We start from the raw sequence: 18,011 nt of genomic DNA, 5'->3' as shown, positions 1-18,011 counted from the left end.
ACTCAAGTGTGGCTGTCCCCCAAGGTTTGTCAGGATCCTTCAGGAGTTCCACACAGGGTTGTTTGCCCGCGTGGTTGTCGGGGGCCTGGAGTCGGAGCCCTTTGAGGTCAAAGCTAAAATGAAGCAGGGCTGTGTCCTTGCGCCGGCCCTCTTCAACATATATCTAGTGGATGTGACTCTTCTTTCCCGACACCAGCTCCATCTGGATGACGGCATAACCTTCCGGTATCGGCTAGATGGCAGCCTGACTGCAAGCCAAGACTAAGACCAGGACTAAAACTATATTCGATCTGCAGTATGCTGATGACGCTGCCTTTGTCAGCCATTCGGCAGCGGGCCTCCAAAGGATTCTCGACGCCATGGCCGACATCTACACCAGCGCCGGACTCGTCATCAACGCCAGGAAAACAGAAGTACTCCACCATGCAGCGTGTGTCCTACGAAGACCAGCCTTCTGATATGCCCTTTCATGTCGGGACAGAGGACATCAGTCAAGTTCACAGCTTCGTAGCTGGGCAGCATCCTGAATATGTCCTGCAATGTCGACGAGGAAGTCCAAAATAGGATACGGAAAGCCTCCAGCGCCTTTGGCCGGCTGTCACACCGTGTGATTTTCAACCGGGACATCTCCATCTCCACCAAGGTCGCCGTCTATAAGGCCATCTGTATCTCCACACTGCTGTATGGCTGTGAGGCCTGGACCATTTACAGAGCCCATATTAGAAGCCTTGAGGCTTTCCACATCCGTTGTCTTTAGCGTATCCTCGGGCTTACCTGGGCGGACCGGTTTCCGCATATCACCATCCTCCAAACGGCCAGCTGTCTCAGTGTGGAGGCCCTCATTATCCAACGGCAACTCCACTGGGTCAGACACGTCTACCGGATGTCTGGGGACCGACTTCCTCGCACGCTGCTCTACGGTGAGCTCTCCAATGGACACCGAGCCGTTGGTGGACAGATGAAGCGGTTCAAGGACCATCTTATGGTGATGTTGAAGAAGTGCGGGGTCACACCCTCCAACCTGGAGCAGCTCGCCGCAGATCGGAGCACATGGCGCGGTCTGCAAGTCATGAGTCAGTGGATCTCTTCGAAGCTGCACGCACCTGCGAAAGAGAAGAGCGACGCCGCCAGCGACATGTGCGACAGAACCAGGGGCCTCCTCCGGGTGACGGCATCCGCTGCCTGACCTGCGGGAGGCGCTGCGCCTCCGAGTTTGGGGCTCCGTAGCCACCAGAGGAGTCATCAGAGGCGCCCGTATCATCGCCATTAATTTTTGTTTTCTTTTTATTAATTTCCTTTGTGCATTGGGGGAGACGTCGTCATCGTTTCGATGGACACCCATAACTAACTAACTAATATAATAGGCATTAAATTAAGAGAACAGGATTTAGTAGAGGAACTAGTGATGGATTTGACAATCTCCTGTTCTTCGTCAAAACATTTGAATTCAGAAAGTGGATGGGTAATAACATTAGAAACATAGTGATGGGTAATAACATTGGACACGTAATATTATCAGGAATGGCAGGCATGGGGACTGTTTGAATATACTACCAAGGCCACGTCTGATCTTATCACATTTATCACTGGAAAAAAACAGGACAAAGCGATCACAAACAATCTTCTCATAACAATTAATGCAGTAGGGAACTTATTGGTACTTTTGTTAAGGTGTATTTGAATGGTCCGATGAATATCTTTGACATTACAAGTGGTCAGATTACCTTTGAAGTATGATGCCTTGACGGACCGGATAAGTTCGGAGAGCACTGACTGTGCGGGGTATCATATCAAGGAGTTTGCACAGTATCTTAAAGATGCAGATGCAGAGAATTTCCGCCCACTCTGTTCCAGACGACATCTAACACCTGCTTCGTGGATGTCATTTAATTTGCTTCTGTGTACAAAGTATCTTTCAAAATATCATATTATTGTATTAATTCCTGATGTAATTTATAAATATGTGTACACATTGGAAAGAATTACAACAATTAAAATAAGTATTGCAAAAGAAGAAGAAGTTGTACCAGTACCAGGGGAATATCGGCCGTACAGCACGGTTGAGTTGTCTGAGAGGACAATGCACGTCGAGGATGTGTCGAGTATAGTTTCATTATGATGAAACTTATCATCGACATTGCCAAGAGCGAGCAGAGGTTTCAGTCTCTCGTTAAAATCACGGGAAAGTGCGTCGGTGTCAACAACCAGAAAGTCATGCATTTTCGGGATGTGTCACCAGTGCATCCGAGTATGATTGAATTAAAAATACACAACATGATGATCGCACATCAGGTTCTCGTGAGTTGTGTACAAAACAATTTGGACCAAATTGTCTTCCAGGCGGCCACTATGGCCACATGTTACTATATTTATGAGTGGGGCCCGATACACACTGGTGAAAGTCGGCACTTTTAAAACGAATTTTTGGAACTAAAATCTGGTATGCATGTTTTTTCTCCTTCTTTTTTTAGGCCTTTAAAATTGACTCCGATACCAGGGCTAAAGATTTCTGTGAGAGCATCGGGCAGCGAATGAAACTAAAGTCATCGGATGGCTTCAGTCTGTTTGTTAAGATTGGCGACAAAGGTGATTTGTTCTTCTTTGAATATTGAAGTCATTTTGGTTGCTATAATTAGTTCTCTCATTTTTGTTTTCCTTTAAAAGTTGGGGAACCATTACTACAATATTTTCTTGAGCCTTATTAAAAAGTGTTCCTTGCTACATTGGTTTTACATTTGTGTTGATATTTTACTTGTTTTTCGGCATTTCCGCAACTTTGCGGAAAAGCAATTATTATTCTTCTTCGCCTTCTTCTTCTATCTTTGCCTTCTTCCTCTTCGCCTTCTTGCTCGCTAAAATTTGAAAATGCAATCAGATTGACTTCAACCGGGCACAGACTAATACCCTAAGATAAAGCTAAACAAGTGACATCATGATGACGTTATCATTGGTCATGTGACATCATGTTAACCTTGCATAATTTAAATTTCTATATTTAGAGATCTACAAGGCCAGTTGGGTTAAAGCTTTTACTACATAGTTAGGCATTTGTTATGGATGACAATTAAAATAATGTCATGATAATGTCATGTGATCTTTCATTGATATTTAATTTTTGTCATCTTATCTGCATATCTAACGAACGAAAGATGCTAAATTCTAAATTCTTTTTGTAAGAGGTTTGGAAGTTCCAAGATATAGCCCAAAATTTTGAGATATGTGTGACGTCATCCTGATGTCATTAAAATTGCGATTTAAAAAATCCCAAATTTGATGGAAAGTCCGATTGTCTTAAAACTTGGTAGGTAGTTAGAATATGTGAATAGTATGCATTATATGGAATGACGTCACGAAGAAGTCACAATTATTTTCTTAACGAATGTTTAATAATCTTTTCTTTACTTGAAGAAGTGTTCAATGTTCTAATATTGATTTTTCTTTACAGCGTTTTGAATAGTTTAGAAATGAAAGAAATGAAATAAATTGATAGGCCTTCCTTCAAAATCAACATTCAATAAACAACCATGCGGAAAAGCCAGTTGTGTTGTCCAATGTGGACAATCAACAATTCTTCTTCTTTTTCCTTTAGTGATTAGCATACCGGAGGGCGACTTTTTCTTTGATTTTGTCCGCCATCTGACTGACTGGATCCAAAAAGCAAGGCCGAGCCGGGAAGGTAACTATCAAAATGTCTCACATGCTTTCTGGCAATGGTGCAGACTTCGGAGATGAGGGGTTGGGTTTAATCCCCTATTTGTTTTACCAAGATTTTTGTGCTCAACGACAAAAATGAAGTTGTAGTGAAATCGTGCATATAAAAAGACAACAATATCCCAGCCACTCAAAAAAAAGCTATTTCATGCATTACTGGACGTATCAAAGGTGTGCGCATATAGTATACGTATATAGAAGGTTATTTGTGAACAGCACCATTGTGTCAATGGTGTTCAGCCCCCTTCCTTTTTTTAACTTGAAATGTCTGGGGAAGTTTAAGAATGTTTCACGTGTACCCTGACAATTTCTCGCATTCTGTTATCGTTGCAAGAGGTGGCATTGTCTATCGGAAATGAACCTGTGAAATATGTTCCTGGAGTTTATGACCTTGTGATCTAGAGCATTAAAATTGATGGTCTGCGGGGGTGTGCCCTTGGGCAAGACACTTTGTCACTCATTGCTTCTCTCCACCCAGAAAATGGGTACTGACTTGTGAGGACAGAGACGGTTATTGTGATTGATTGGAGCTGCTTTGGGCAGAAATGGCAGCATCGAGCTGTGTATACTCCCCAGGGAGCTGAGATTGTGTTGGAAATATAATTGGCCTGATAATCAGGGGTAATCATAATGTAAAGCGCTTTGATCTTAGTAAAAGAGCTCTATAACAGGCGCGGTTCTAGAACCAATTTTTTTGGGGGGGCGGGGGCTAGCACGGTGGATCCAGAATTTTTTCAGGGAGGCGTGCTGAAATGTAGACCGGTTATTTTTTTCAGACACTTAGGCCTCCGAAAATCAATAGGTTGGGGGGGGGGGGGGGCTCATGCCATATTTTCAATGGGGAGCGCCAATAAAATCCTAAAATCATTCACACTATATTAATAATGCACCCTTGTCACGGCTATTTCTTCTTTAGGGGGAGACCGTTCGCATGTACATCACAATCCTTCTTTTTGCTAATGCAATTTTTTTTTTTACGGAATTTATTTTGGGGGGGCTAGACAAAATTTGAGGGGGGCTACAGCCCCCCCCCCAAGCCCCCCCCCCCCCCCATAGAACAGCGCCTGCTCTATAAGTATCCATTAGCTTTGTTTACTTCGTCATGCTCACCTCTTTGCTAGGCACGATGCTAGTACTGTCTTACCAGGTCTTCTTCATGAAGAATTTGTGGACCAACACGGTCCCTGGCCACGACCCAAACGCCGACGTCATTTTCCACTACTATCAAGAAATGCCAAAACTCCTGAAGGGTTACCACAAGGTCACCAAGGAGGAGGCCGTGCAGCTGGCCGCGCTGCAGTACCGCGTCCGCTTCGGCGACGACAAGTCGGAGTTCCAGAGCATCCCACGCATGATAAAGGAGCTGCTACCTGCTGACATGATCCGCAGTAAGCTTATGTCCACGGAAGACTGGAAGCAGGTAATTGATACGAAGCATCCATATAACATTTGCGTTTCCCATACTCTTCCACAAATTCGCTATTGGTTCCTATATAATGAATGTTCAACCTGTATATGTATGGCTGGAACTCCCCAGGCCGATCCTTAGTCTGTTGGGACCAAGTAAAACACCAATAGACTATTATTATGTTGCGGTCATTTGCATTTTTCCCATTCAAATCAACGTAACCAACTTAAGCGAGGCTGGAAGGAAAACTAGTCTGATTCCTTTTTGCACAGCAGACATTATCATTCGGTACTGTTATTGGAGACAGGGAACATGACTAAAATGGCGGCAGCAGGATAAAGGTCGACTAGGGTGGAGGTGATCTTCAGAAACCAAGACTTTCCCCTAGGCCTAGACGCGAGACCACTCAGAGCAACCTTAAGGTTAAGGGTGCAGGTCCGTTTTGGTAAAAATACTGCCGATTATAAATGATTGCTTATTACACTCTGCACGCAGCAGCTCACTGAGCGCAAATTAAGCTCCGCCCAGTCACGCACGAATATTCCATTGCACAGACAATACAAATGCATAGGGAATAAACCGGCCTTAGGTCCAAGCACTTTTCGTAACACTATTATTCCAACCAGAACACTCCACCCCTACGACAATAAAGTATTTGCTTTTCCGAAGCCCCAGTGGTAGGGACACACTACGTGCGTGTCAATTCGCCTTGGTATGAAGTGAAGTAGGCAAGACTTATTTCATTCTGAATGTCCTAGTGTCTTTGCCTGAGCGTCGGGCGGCGTCAGCAATGGCCAGGTTCGCGCAAGGACTATAGTTGACCAATGGTTAACTAACGTTTGCCCGAACTCTGTCTAGTCGACGGTGGTTGACTACGCTAGTCGACTATTTGGAACCAGCCTACTGGGGTTGGTTGCTTCGCTGGTAACCAATAGCCGCGCGCATTCATAATGCTAGCAGAGAGTCAGGATTCAGAAGTTTTGCGATGACATTTTGACCAGCGTTTGACTAGAGACGTTCGCACGTTGCTATTAGTGCGCAGGCGTAAGGTACGTCACAAATCAACCACTAGTCGACTAATGGTCCTTGCCCGAACTTGGCCTATACATTCCTCCCAGTGGTCGAAAGAAAATAGAATGCTTCATGGATCACCGAGGGAGGCTAGTTTTACTTCACCACGAGATAAAGCATTCAATATTTGTTTTATAACACTTCATCCACAGATTCTGCTTGGTTGTAATATTTAAATTATTTAAATCTGAACACAGTTGAAATAAACTTCAATTTCAATACAAAACTGGAGGAAAATGTATTTCTCTCTTCCAAACTACCCCTTCGCGAAATGTTTGAACCCAACTCTGCGGCGCGCTCTCTTTGGAACAAAACGCGCTGCGTGCAACGCGCACACCAGCATGCATTTGCCATCCGGTTCGTTAGTGTGACGTCACCTCCAGCACTTTCTGCACGATTGGAACCGGAAGTTAACGCAGCCCGAGCGTTTGCAGCCAATGGGCGCTAGTAATCAGGGGTGTGCGCGCGTGTATGACGTTTTTACTAACGAACCGGATAGATATAGAACTTAAAAAACTAGATCGGACGCGCGTATGATACGCGCGTTTTGACAGGATGCTGCCATTGGTCACGTGAATAGGGTTAAAAATTTAAACGCACATTTCTTCGGCATGACGATCACTTGTACTCCATCACTGCTTGAAAATGGTGGCAATCTGCGCGGCAGCAAAGTTCAACTAAGATGGAGAAAGGGACCAGGAGGACAGTCTCTCAAGAAGTTAACATCATGTGTGAGTAACTTAATACACAGAATTTATCTCTTGAGAGTACATTTCGAACAAGACAGCTTTTAAAAAAATAAACTCAATATAGGCTAGTTACGCAATGCCAAATGGGCATACATCACAGGAATGGGTGTGGAGAAAAATCCCCATGTGTGATCCAAAGGATCCTCCGAATTTTGTAATAACCGCGCGGGGCCTACTTAAAATATTTTCAGTGTATTGTTTTAAAAGTTAAGATGGTACTCCTGATCCTGAACATCGAATAACAATTATTTCTGGCCTAACATCACCCTCCCCTCTCCTGCTTTTAAATAATAGTCCGACTCCGCTGGGGAACGAGGATTGGGAGTCACTTTTTGTTGTGGGATGTGGGTGATTAAAGAAAATGCACCATTCTCCTAGTTTGAACACATCAATGAGAAATATTCCAGATGGCAGCAAATGGCATCCAACAAAGCACGACCGTCTTTGCAGCGACCATTTCCCTGCAGAGTGCTTCAAGGGGGAATGGGGGGAAAACACGTCTGCGTGTCGATGCCGTACCGTCAATCTTTGAAGACTACCCAAGGGCGGATCCAGAACACAATTTTTTGGGGGCGGCCAAAAAAACTTTTGGTCCCCCCAAAAAGTGGGTCCAAAATTTTTTTGGATTCTAGATGCTCTGTGGTGCGATCTGAGGCAATTTCTGACCACTTTAACCAATTTTTTTTGAGGAAAAGATGGTGGTGTACTCATTGCCTGCCTTAATTGCGATGTCACATAAAAAAAAAAATTGGTTTCGTTTTTTTTTGGGGGGGGGGGCATGGCCCCCTTTGGCCCCCCCCCCCCCCCCCCCCCCCCTGGATCCGCCCTTGAGACTACCCGACTCATTTGAAGCCTGTAAGTATTACAATGAGCCTTGGGGCCAGGATAGGCTATCGATAATTACTGTCATGTATTTAAAGGCCTAGCATGTGCTTCATTTGTTTTATTTCGTAGAAAGACTACAGTCTCGTGAATGGACTTCAGCACGAGAGAGAAAAGCTGCCAACGGCAAGGAAAGAACTGACCCAAGCCCCCGTCGGAGATATTGATTCAGTGCATGGCTGTACCGGCAAAACAAACATCAGCGATAGAGCGTGCATACAGTCTACCACCAGAAATGGATCTACCCTCGGAAGTAGCAGGAAGGCTATATAATCCAAACTTGAACAGGAAAACAGACAACTCCGGCAGGAAAATCGACGATCATTTCGAAAAAGATCTTATCCGTCAGAGAGGTGGTAAAAGGCCTGTAAGAGGAGCAACTTGTTACTCCAGAGATGGCCGACCAAATGGAAACACAGTTTCCTATTCTGCAATTGGAAGTCACTTTGCTGGAGCTGGGAAAACTGCGCCTTGCTCAACGAATCACAATCATAGTGAACAGATGAAGAAGTTTGCACTGCTCGACAAAAGCGTACGTCTTCGCCAGAAAGAAGATTGCACTGCCGACTGTGCGTAGTGAGGAGATAGCTGGCCACGCATGCATAACTGGGCCTCGTGCGTGGACCATAGCTAAAATTTAACAATTTTCGCTTAGTATTTCGTTAGGCCAAAAAAACTAAGTCTCCGGTTTCTGGTATGCGCGCGCGTCGCCGTAGCCATGCGCGTCGTAAAAGATGATGTCTCAATACTGCCAAACTCACTGGTTTGACTGGAATCCTGCTGCTGCACAATTTTAACGTGTTTTTAGATGGGGATATGATCGAGAATAAGCTTTATGTGGCCTCTCTGGACTCCCATATATTTTCACTACGTTTAGTCGGGCACCAATTGCAGTCCTCAGCCAACATTTGAAGCAAAAAAAACAGGTAAAAAAAAAAAGCCGCGTCGCCGCACTACTTTTTGGGCAAGCTCCATACCAGAAACCGGAGACTTTTTTTTTTGGCCTTATCGTCTTATTGTTGCTCCTCAGCAATTGAAAGATTGAATAGCCCTCTGTTTGCGTTCATGCATATGAAGAAGATATATTGGATTATTTATTCTGGTTCATAAATTTATGGGAAGCAATACTCACCTGCTGGTAGTTGCACATAATTATTCGGATGGTGACAACCAAATGTATTTTTTTCATGAGCAATGATATTCTTGACATCTTGATTAATGGATGATATGGATATGGAACTGCCATTTCATCAGATTATTTATTAGCTAACGAGTAAGTTTTCATTGTATATAAATGGTTTATTACCTAAAAGTTATTTAAGTATTAGTTTGTGCAGTACTCACAACAGATGGCCAGAGACTTGTTTTTGTAGTCATCCATTCATTTTAAATGTAATGTTCCTATTGAGGTTAGCAGTATTAATTGATGGCCCATTGAAAATCATCTGTCAGGTGACATGGCTACCATCTGTAAATAAAGCTATTATTATTATTAAAGCAACGCAATATTTCGAGTGCCCGTTTTTATCGTTGCTCATTTACAAAATGATTTTCTATAATTTCATGTTGATATTGGTAACATTAAAAGTTTATGTTTTGTCTGATAGGCAAGTAACGGTTGATTTTTATTGCAAATTTTAAAAAAGAGGGGAAAATCTCATGAAACAGGTTGACCTTTAACTACGCTTTTGACATTTGCCTTTGTTAAAGATATAAGAACACAATGTGGCTACTTTTCGGTACAAATTAGTATTCTTGGCTGAAAATCAATTACCTTCAACACAGTCGCCAATTTGGCCCCAAATAAGACACAGAGGCAAACTCATTTGTAACTTTTCAAAGGAATATGAAATGTCACATTGTCAAAAATCGTAGTTAAAAATGTCAACCTGTTGTTAAGAACTTCAACGCATAGCTGAATTCAGGTGGGGGTGTTGTCGATATTTTTCCGTCCATCATTCACCAGCTGCCCTTTGCGCGTGGCCCTATTCACGTGACTTTGCAGCGCGTCCATGAAGAACCCAGAAGTTGTGTGCACAGTGAATGGCGCGTTCGAACGCGCGTCCGATCTAATTATTTTAAGTTCTATATCTATGGCATTTGCACACAAATACCGCGCCGTGGAAAAAGTACTTTGGTTGCTAATGGTATAGTACTTTGGTTGCTACGGGTATAGTACTTTTGGCCGTGCACAGAAAGATAGCAAAAATAGAAAGTATCATGTGACTCGCTCTCGGCCAATCAAGACAAAGAATCTGTGGGTGAGGTGTTATAGGCCTAATGGTAATTATTTTCCTTTTTTTTCTGTAGGCTATAGTTGCTGCATACAACAAGCATTCGGGCAAGACCAGAGACGAAGCCAAGATTGCGTTCCTGAAGATCGTGTACCAATGGCCCACGTTTGGTTCGGCGTTCTTCGAAGTCAGGGTGAGAAATTACGATTTCCATTATCAACACCTTGGAACTTTCGGAAATAATGCAAGATTGGTTCTTTGCAACTAAATTATGCTACTAACAAGTTCCAGGGAAAATGAAAAATCCATGAAAAAAAAAAGTATGAATTTTTTTGAACTTGAGATTTAACAGACACCAAGCCTTTTTGCAAAACACGCCGAAACATCCATTTTACATTTTTGTTTTTTCTTTTCAACAGCAAACCTCGGAGCCTACTATGCCGGATAGTCTCCTCATTGCGATCAACAAGCTCGGCATCATCCTGATTGATCCACGCAGCAAGGTAGTAGCGCCCCCTGGTGACGGTGTCAGGCGTGGACGTAGGAAGCAGGCTGTGGGAGAGATATTGGGGGGGGGGGGGGGGAGGGGATTTTGTTGTTGGAATTTTGAAGGCTAGTAGAGCTTGTTTGGCTAGATCAAGTTTTAGCCAAGTTTAGCTCAATCGGACAAAATATTTTTGTAAATGTCATCATTAAAGCCAAAACAAAAAAATAAGTCGGTCTCTGGTCAGCGCGCGCGTCGATTTTAATCATGCGCGTCAACCTTTTTTTTTCCAAAATGTTCCGCGGTAGCTCCAACAGCGCCCTCTATTGCCGCACCTCCTCATTTTATTTTTAACAAAGAGCACCAAGGAATGGAAAATTGCACCAAGGCAAATGATCGAGGGCACCAAGGCAAATTATGGAGGACACCAATGTACATGAGGACACAAAAAAGCAAAATAGTACCCCACCTTGTCTGTACAATCCAAGCTTAAAAAAAAAGCCGCGTCGCCGCATCAATTCCGGAACTTTGGCCTGACCAGAGACCGAGTATTTTTTTTTTTGGCCTAAACATAGTGACTGTAGCGCCCCAAACCGTCTTGCCCATATTACTCACTGTAGCGCCCAAGACCGCCCAATCACTCTTTGGTTGCTATTGATCATCAGTGAATAAACACAATGTAATACAATCTAGCACAGGTGCAAATATTTCATGCATCCCTCTGCGACCGAGTGCATATTCCTGCACACAGTCAATGAAAAAAAAACAAAGATTCTGTGCAAGAACTAAACATCTACGTTTATGAAGGCTTGGCTCACAAAACGTAAAAAGATATTTTCTAGATGGAGGAGGCAGATTTGTCACCTCCCCGACTCCCCTGACACCTCCCGACACCTTCCCTTCCACACTGCATGTTCCACCCCACCCCCTCCCCCTCCCTCCAGCCAACTTCACCCCACCCCACTTTAAAGTAAATCTCCAAAGAGCCAATCGCAAAAGAAGCTGCCTATAGCAATTATGCTCATCGAAGGAAATTGCACAGCAGAATGAGTTGACAAGCCAAAAGATCACATAATGTTCATTGATATTGTCTGGTACTCTGCAGATAAATTTGCTAAACAAATATCAAACATTTTCCAGAATCCTTGCCAGCTTAGCAAATTTCCTGTGATCACCTCTGCAAACCCTACTTTTTTGTTTTCGTTTCCCCCTTTTCGCAGGAGATTTTGGTAACTTACCCTTTCACCAAGATTTCCAACTATAGCAGCGGCAACACCTACTTCCACATGACCATCGGTAACCTGGTATGGGGCACCAAACTACTATGCGAAACATCTCTGGTAAGATAATCTTTTTTCTCTCTTCAAACAGGGAAAAGAGCGTAAGCAGAAGGTCGTCGGATATTTTGAAATTTCAAAAATGAGAGTGGGGGGAGTTGGATAATAATTGTGCACGTTTAAAAACTTGAATTTGATTGCACAACAGACTTTTCCATGAAGCCCCGCCAACTGCCAAAATGGGCAACATCACATGCGTCTGGTATAACATGTGTCCAGTGACACACTGCATGTTCCACCCCACGCGCCATGTTGGACATTAATCATGCCTGTGATTGGTGAAAAGATCTCGGGGCGGAGCTTGATGGATTGGTCTCTTCAGTACACAGAAGCGCTTCCAAAATCTTCCTTGTGTGTGAAAACTTGCAAATGCACAATAGCTGTTGCAGCTGCATGCGTGCATACATTTCAAAATGTATTTTTTCATTGCATTTTTACAGGGTTACAAGATGGACACTCTTTTGACCTCCTACATCGGCCAGATGCTGAGAGCCAAAAATGGAAAGTAAAACATATGTACAAACAATTCCCAAATACTTCATATATATAACTGTACTGAAAAAGGGACATTATTATTTGCAGACAAGTATGAGTGAGTTTTCCGAAAAGACGGTATTGTTTCGACTTTGCTTTCATTTCTGGCTCTGGAACAATTTTTGATCCTCAAAACGAATACTCTTTGGTTGAGATTTCACTTTGTGTCAATTGTGTATTAGATTTGGTGGGGGTAAATTTGTATTTTCTGAACAATAGAAGCTGTACTAAAAATGCATGCTTACAAGAAAGCTGTTTGGCTAAGCAATATTTCTTATACATAACTACGGGGCATCGTCCTTCAAATATAGTTTGTGAAAATAAGGATTATTTTTCGAAAATTAGGAAAGTTTTTTATAAAACAAAGTAAATACTTAGAATAAATTCGAACATGGAATGTGATATTTAGAGGCCATTTTGTCCGCTGTAAGTTTTGTTACTATTTTAATTTTAAATCAAAAAATGACTGGTTCTGGGGGTAATTAAAAATCAAAATTCAGTGAAGGGTCATTTAATAGCTAGACAACAAAATGATCGGAAAGTTTCAATTATAGAAAGGTATTCAAAATCTTTATTGTTTTTTCTCTTGTACATGTAGTGTATGAAGCCTCTTTGTATTTTTGTCATTGTTGCTTTTTCTGTGGTGAGTTTCTTATTTGTTCCTTTGGAATTATTGGGTTAAAATTTCAGTTGTTTGATTGGAACATGTAATTAGAAACATAATTTTTGAGAGAGGTGGTTCCGATTTTTAATTGGAGGAGATGTCTCAAAATTCTAAAATTTCAACAGAACTAGGTTGTCAGCGTTCCAGCAGATCTATTTATGACTTCAAAGAGACTAAAAAGTCTATTAATGAATTGATTATCGGGTTTTCTTGTAATAACTATTAATTGAAATTCTCGTTGAAATGAGTTTCTGTGTTCAGTGAATTCTTTTGAAAAACTTTCACAACTTTTAACCCCATGAGTTCTATTCAGTTTCATTTATTTCATTTCAATTCGTAATCAATTTGCAAATTTTAAAATTTTCCTCGATTTCGTGGTTGGATTTCACCATTATGTGCCTCAAGTATAAGTTTTTTATCAGAGGAATAAGAAATAATTACAGTTACATGCAAGAAGGAAAACGAAAATGTTTCTGTATTTGCCATTTTTTCAAATGGACCACGTCCACAATGTGTTATGTACACGTAATCATTAGGTACTGGGGTACCTATGTCACTTATTACGGCCAATCAAACATGTACATGTATGTCTTAAAAAAAATCATGTTAACATTTCCTTCAGTAGTAATTCGTATCACTTATATTTACTTTCATTCATTTTTTATAGAGAAAACAAAAAGCTGTGTCCAAATCATTGTAGTCATAACTAAAATAGCGAAAACAGTCTAGTAGTGTGTATTTACGGGAGTCTAGGGATCCGGGTACCCAATGGACCGATCCAGTAAGCCCCTCCCACTGCGCACGTGGGCAAATTAACACGTGCTCCTCTCCAATGCCACACTGCATTTTCCTGCCGCGCGCGTCATACGCGCGTGCACGCATGTCGGACTTTTGTGCACGCATGTCGGACATAAAATGCTGTGATTGGTCAGAATACCATGGGGCGGTGCTTACTAGGATCGGTCCATAGACCGCTTGAACACGCGTTCGATGATCGACGCGCGAAGGCGCGCGACGCCATGTTGTGGGACAGGCGTATATCTATCCACGCACATTTTGTCCCAGAACATGGCGTCGCTCACCTTAGCGCGTCAATTATCGATCGCGTCTGCAAGCGGTCTATTGAATTAAGTTTTAGATTAGAAAAAAAATAAACCTTTCCAGACCAGTGGCGGATCCAGGAATTTTCGCAGGGGGGGGGGGGGGGGGGGGGGGTGGGTTCATCAGCAAAACAAATCCTGAAATGTAGACTGTTTTTTTCTCCGGTCACTTGGCCTCCAAAAATCAAGGGGGGGGGGGGCTCGTACCATACTTTCAATGGAGGGCGCTTTTCAAATCCGACGATTATTAACACTATATTACACAACAGTATACAAATCCCCCTAACCAAGCTTGTTCTGTCTGTATTTTGTATTTTGTGTAAAGGTGGACATTATAATTGTTTTGGGTGTCGGAGCAGGGGGAGGGGGGGGGGGGGTTCGCATCATTTTATGAATTTCTATGATTTTTATTTTTTATTTGTTTTATTTGGACAGAGCTGTTCCCCCCCCCCCCCCCCGGATCCGCGCCTGCAGGCCTATCCGGTCCAGCCGGCCGGACGTTGGTTTCTTGTCGGCACTGTGGGTTCGCATTTGAGGTTTTTAAAACCAATTTCGATTGATATGGAAGCAATCAAAACGACGAATACAAGACAAAAATGTATAGGATTTAGATATAAATTAGTGTTGCTCACAAGCCGATTCTCAACGAACAATTTTAATATTACTTTCAGCAAAGAATCTTTCAGCATCGATTAATTTTAAAAACAAGCAAAAACAATGTAAGTAAAAAAAACCAAGGGATTTTTTAATCTCCTAATTAAAAATTGCAACCCATGATAAAAAGTCGGACATGTGGTGTCAAGTCAAGTTCATTCTTCATAACAAATATTGGATTCTTTCACTAGTTTTTCTGCTACTCTGTTCTTCGTGTAACGTCGTCTCAGTCCCGTCGCACGTCCCCTTGTCACGGTTGAATGAGTTTTCTACACTTAAACGGCAAAAGTTTGTGAAACTTTCTGATAACACAAGAGGGCGCTACACCGTACTTCTTGCCTTTTGGCTTTTTGGAGCTCGGAGAGAGATGGGGTAACATTTTGTATTTAATAAAACTAACTAAAAATCGCATTATTTTCCCCTTAATATAAGTTGTAATCTTGCATTTCATGATTGGTAGGTTAGATAGGTTTGATTTTCGCATTGTTATTTTTGATGGCAATATCATTTTTTGGTGACCCAATTTCTTTACAATGATGCGCTAAAGTAGCACATATCACTCCTTTTGATCGCCCACACTTGTGTAGGGTCTATGAGAGAATTGGGCGCTCTGTAAAAGGTCAAAGTCTGTAGCGCGCACACGGGCGGAACGGTGTTTTATGTGGAACTTTGAAGCTATCGCAAAAAGTCAATGCAAATTGCTCGCATTTTACGAGTCATTTTCCAGTCACTGAGAATATGTACTTTGTGGAGACTTCACTGGAGTACAGGAGGTAACATTAGAGCTCCTCCACTTGCTCAACTTCAGAGGGGAAAGTCCTAGAAAGTTCGGATGTGATTGAATAATTTTTTTTCCGATCGAGCGGCCATTTTATTCTCGTATCCTGCAGACCGCCTGTCATGCGTATGTGTGTACGTGTATGTGCACAACTTCCGGAAGTAGTTTTGCAGAAAACCGCTATGGGGTCGGTAAGTTAATGCAGTGTCATTTTTTAGTTTTGAGCTAAAATTCAGTTCCACAAGTATGCTCACAATTTCTTGTCTTCATTTTTAAATGTTAAAAAAATCATATTATTCATAAGAAGGGCTTAAAATTAATTGAAAGTGTTTGAAACATTTGAATAATTTGGTCAGTTTATCAATTCGCAGTTGATAATGATATGTTGTTTTTAAAGCAACGTTAGCTATTAACATTACATTCGTGACGGTGCAAGTTGAAACTTCTTGATAAGCAAAATGATAATTGATATGTTGTTTGGTTAAACTTAAAGAGGTTGTGGAATGCTCGAAGACATTTCCGTCATTTTTCGGGTATATGTAGCCTAAGGTGTGATGAAATAAAAACGACTATTGTTTCTGTCATGAAATGAGTACAAAAGGTACTTTTTGAGAGCTGTTTTTCAGGTCCAGTTTCGACCCGAACGTGCAACTGTGTAAAAGTCGTCATTGCGGGCAGCAAACAAAACATAGTAAATCGTGACGTAATAAACAGGACTCGTGTATGCTACTGTGCATCGGGAGTCCTGTTTATTACGCCACGATTTACTGTGTTTTGTTTGCTGCCCGCAACGACGACATTTACACAGTTGCACGTTTGGGTCGAAACTGGACCTGAAAAACAGCTCTCAAAAGTACCTTTTGTACTCATTTCATGACAGAAACAATAGTCGTTTTTATTTCATCACACCTTAGGCTACATATACCCGAAAAATGACGGAAATGTCTTTGAGCATTCCACATCCTCTTTAAAGGAATTATTTCATTCTGAGTGACAGTGACCTTTTGGGGTTCTTGCAGACGATTTTGAGAAATATTTGGTTTCATAACCAGAAATATATTGTCACTTTTTTTATGTCAGACCCCCTGAAGCTACGCACTCACCTTCAATTTGTGTGTGACAGGGGGCCCGCATTGCAAGCGTTAGCTACGCAGATTATGGGGCGTCGAGGGTACGTACTAGGCCCCCTTGGTCTTTAAACTATTAACCCTAACTGCCCTGAATCCTCCAAAATCCTTTTTGCAAATTGGAGGAATTTGCAGGATTGAGGTTACATGGCAAAAGTGGGTTGCTGGTTTCGGAGTACGCACTGTGTCAAGGTCTTGGGCCGGACCTTGTGTTGTTTATGCTCAGCCGTGCATAAATTTAGTCCTTGATTATACTTGACATCCTCCGCACTGCTCCAGGATGTCACTGCCTCTGCCTCAGCCTATTGACAGTCATAGCGGAGGAATTTGCAGGATTGAGGCTATATGCTATTTTTCCATGAGGCCAATTGGAGGATTTTGCAGGATTGAGGCTACATCCTAGCAAAAAGGCCTAGGGAGTTAGTCCAGCAAGTTGAACATTCGTTGTAACAATTTCCTTTTTTCCTTGTTATTTTACAGAATTCACAACACAGCAACAGCAGAACGCTAACGACTTTATGTTGATGTCACATCAATTACACAGTAACAGTTGACAAAAGCCTTCATCAAATTCTCCAGTTTGGTATTCTACGTAAGAGGGACTGGGGACAGTCCCCACGAACTACCAACATGACCGCTAACACTACCATGACCGACTTTATGGCCGACTGGACGATCAAACGTGTCAAGGCCAGGTATGACTTCAAGGGCGATGGGGACGACACGTTGTCGTTCTCCAAAGGCGAGATCATCGCGGTGACCCAGATCGTGGACGGGGGCTGGTGGGAGGGCATGAGCAATGGCCAGGTTGGCTGGTTCCCGAGCAATTTCGTCAAAGATATCAAGCCAGCCGGTAAGTTATCCTGTTATCAGATATTAGGTTTAGGCAAATAAACGTTTTTGGAATTTATTGGAATTCTATCCACGACGTAGGATTCAATTCAGAATTGACAGCGATTCACCACGCAAACAAAAAACATTGAGTCAATTTTTGTTTCTGCTCATGATTTCAAGCGTGGAAGTAGCTATTGCACATCTCTTTCAGAACCATGTCCTTTGCAATATATTCCTCAAAACGGCGAGAATTATTTTAAAACCAGGATAATAATAGTTGCTGAACTTGTTCCAGTACTTGACTGATAAATAAAACCAGAAATGTTCACTACTTACGGATATTTTGGCTGAAACTGAGGAGACCTTTGTTACCAACATGTCAACAAATACGACTGCCTTTTCATTGCCTCATGCATACACATTTTCTTCCTGGCTTAAACGTCG

General features: G+C 42.3%; 2 protein-coding genes across 6 annotated transcripts in view; both read left to right on the top strand.

Moving 5' to 3' along the window:
- The window catches only part of LOC119724010 (myosin-VIIa-like), a 49,787-nt gene extending 37,127 nt beyond the window's left edge, over positions 1–12,660 (top strand). Inside the window, exons 36-42 of the mRNA XM_038194931.1 lie at positions 2,472–2,586; positions 3,590–3,676; positions 4,833–5,131; positions 10,132–10,248; positions 10,475–10,558; positions 11,760–11,879; positions 12,317–12,660. Of these exons, the coding sequence (XP_038050859.1) occupies positions 2,472–2,586; positions 3,590–3,676; positions 4,833–5,131; positions 10,132–10,248; positions 10,475–10,558; positions 11,760–11,879; positions 12,317–12,385 (891 nt within the window). The 3' untranslated portion in view covers positions 12,386–12,660. The remainder of the gene's footprint in view (positions 1–2,471; positions 2,587–3,589; positions 3,677–4,832; positions 5,132–10,131; positions 10,249–10,474; positions 10,559–11,759; positions 11,880–12,316) is intronic.
- A 2,519-nt stretch (positions 12,661–15,179) lies between these two features.
- LOC119723756 (rho guanine nucleotide exchange factor 7-like) overlaps positions 15,180–18,011 on the top strand; it is a 43,817-nt gene continuing 40,985 nt past the window's right edge. For 2 of the 5 annotated variants that reach the window (XM_038194604.1, XM_038194609.1), the window contains exons 1-2: positions 15,427–15,797; positions 17,214–17,586. In XM_038194604.1, coding sequence (XP_038050532.1) covers positions 17,364–17,586 — 223 coding nt within the window. In that variant the 5' untranslated portion in view covers positions 15,427–15,797; positions 17,214–17,363. Of the gene's footprint in view, positions 15,201–15,426; positions 15,798–16,677; positions 16,778–17,213; positions 17,587–18,011 lie in introns of those variants that run through there. The other 3 variants (XM_038194606.1, XM_038194605.1, XM_038194607.1) reach the window with 3 other exon arrangements.

The sequence above is a fragment of the Patiria miniata genome, unplaced genomic scaffold (assembly GCF_015706575.1).
Source record: "Patiria miniata isolate m_02_andy unplaced genomic scaffold, ASM1570657v1 HiC_scaffold_17, whole genome shotgun sequence".
Taxonomy (NCBI): Eukaryota; Metazoa; Echinodermata; class Asteroidea; order Valvatida; family Asterinidae; genus Patiria; species Patiria miniata.
This window is presented reverse-complemented; position numbering and strand designations above follow the sequence as displayed.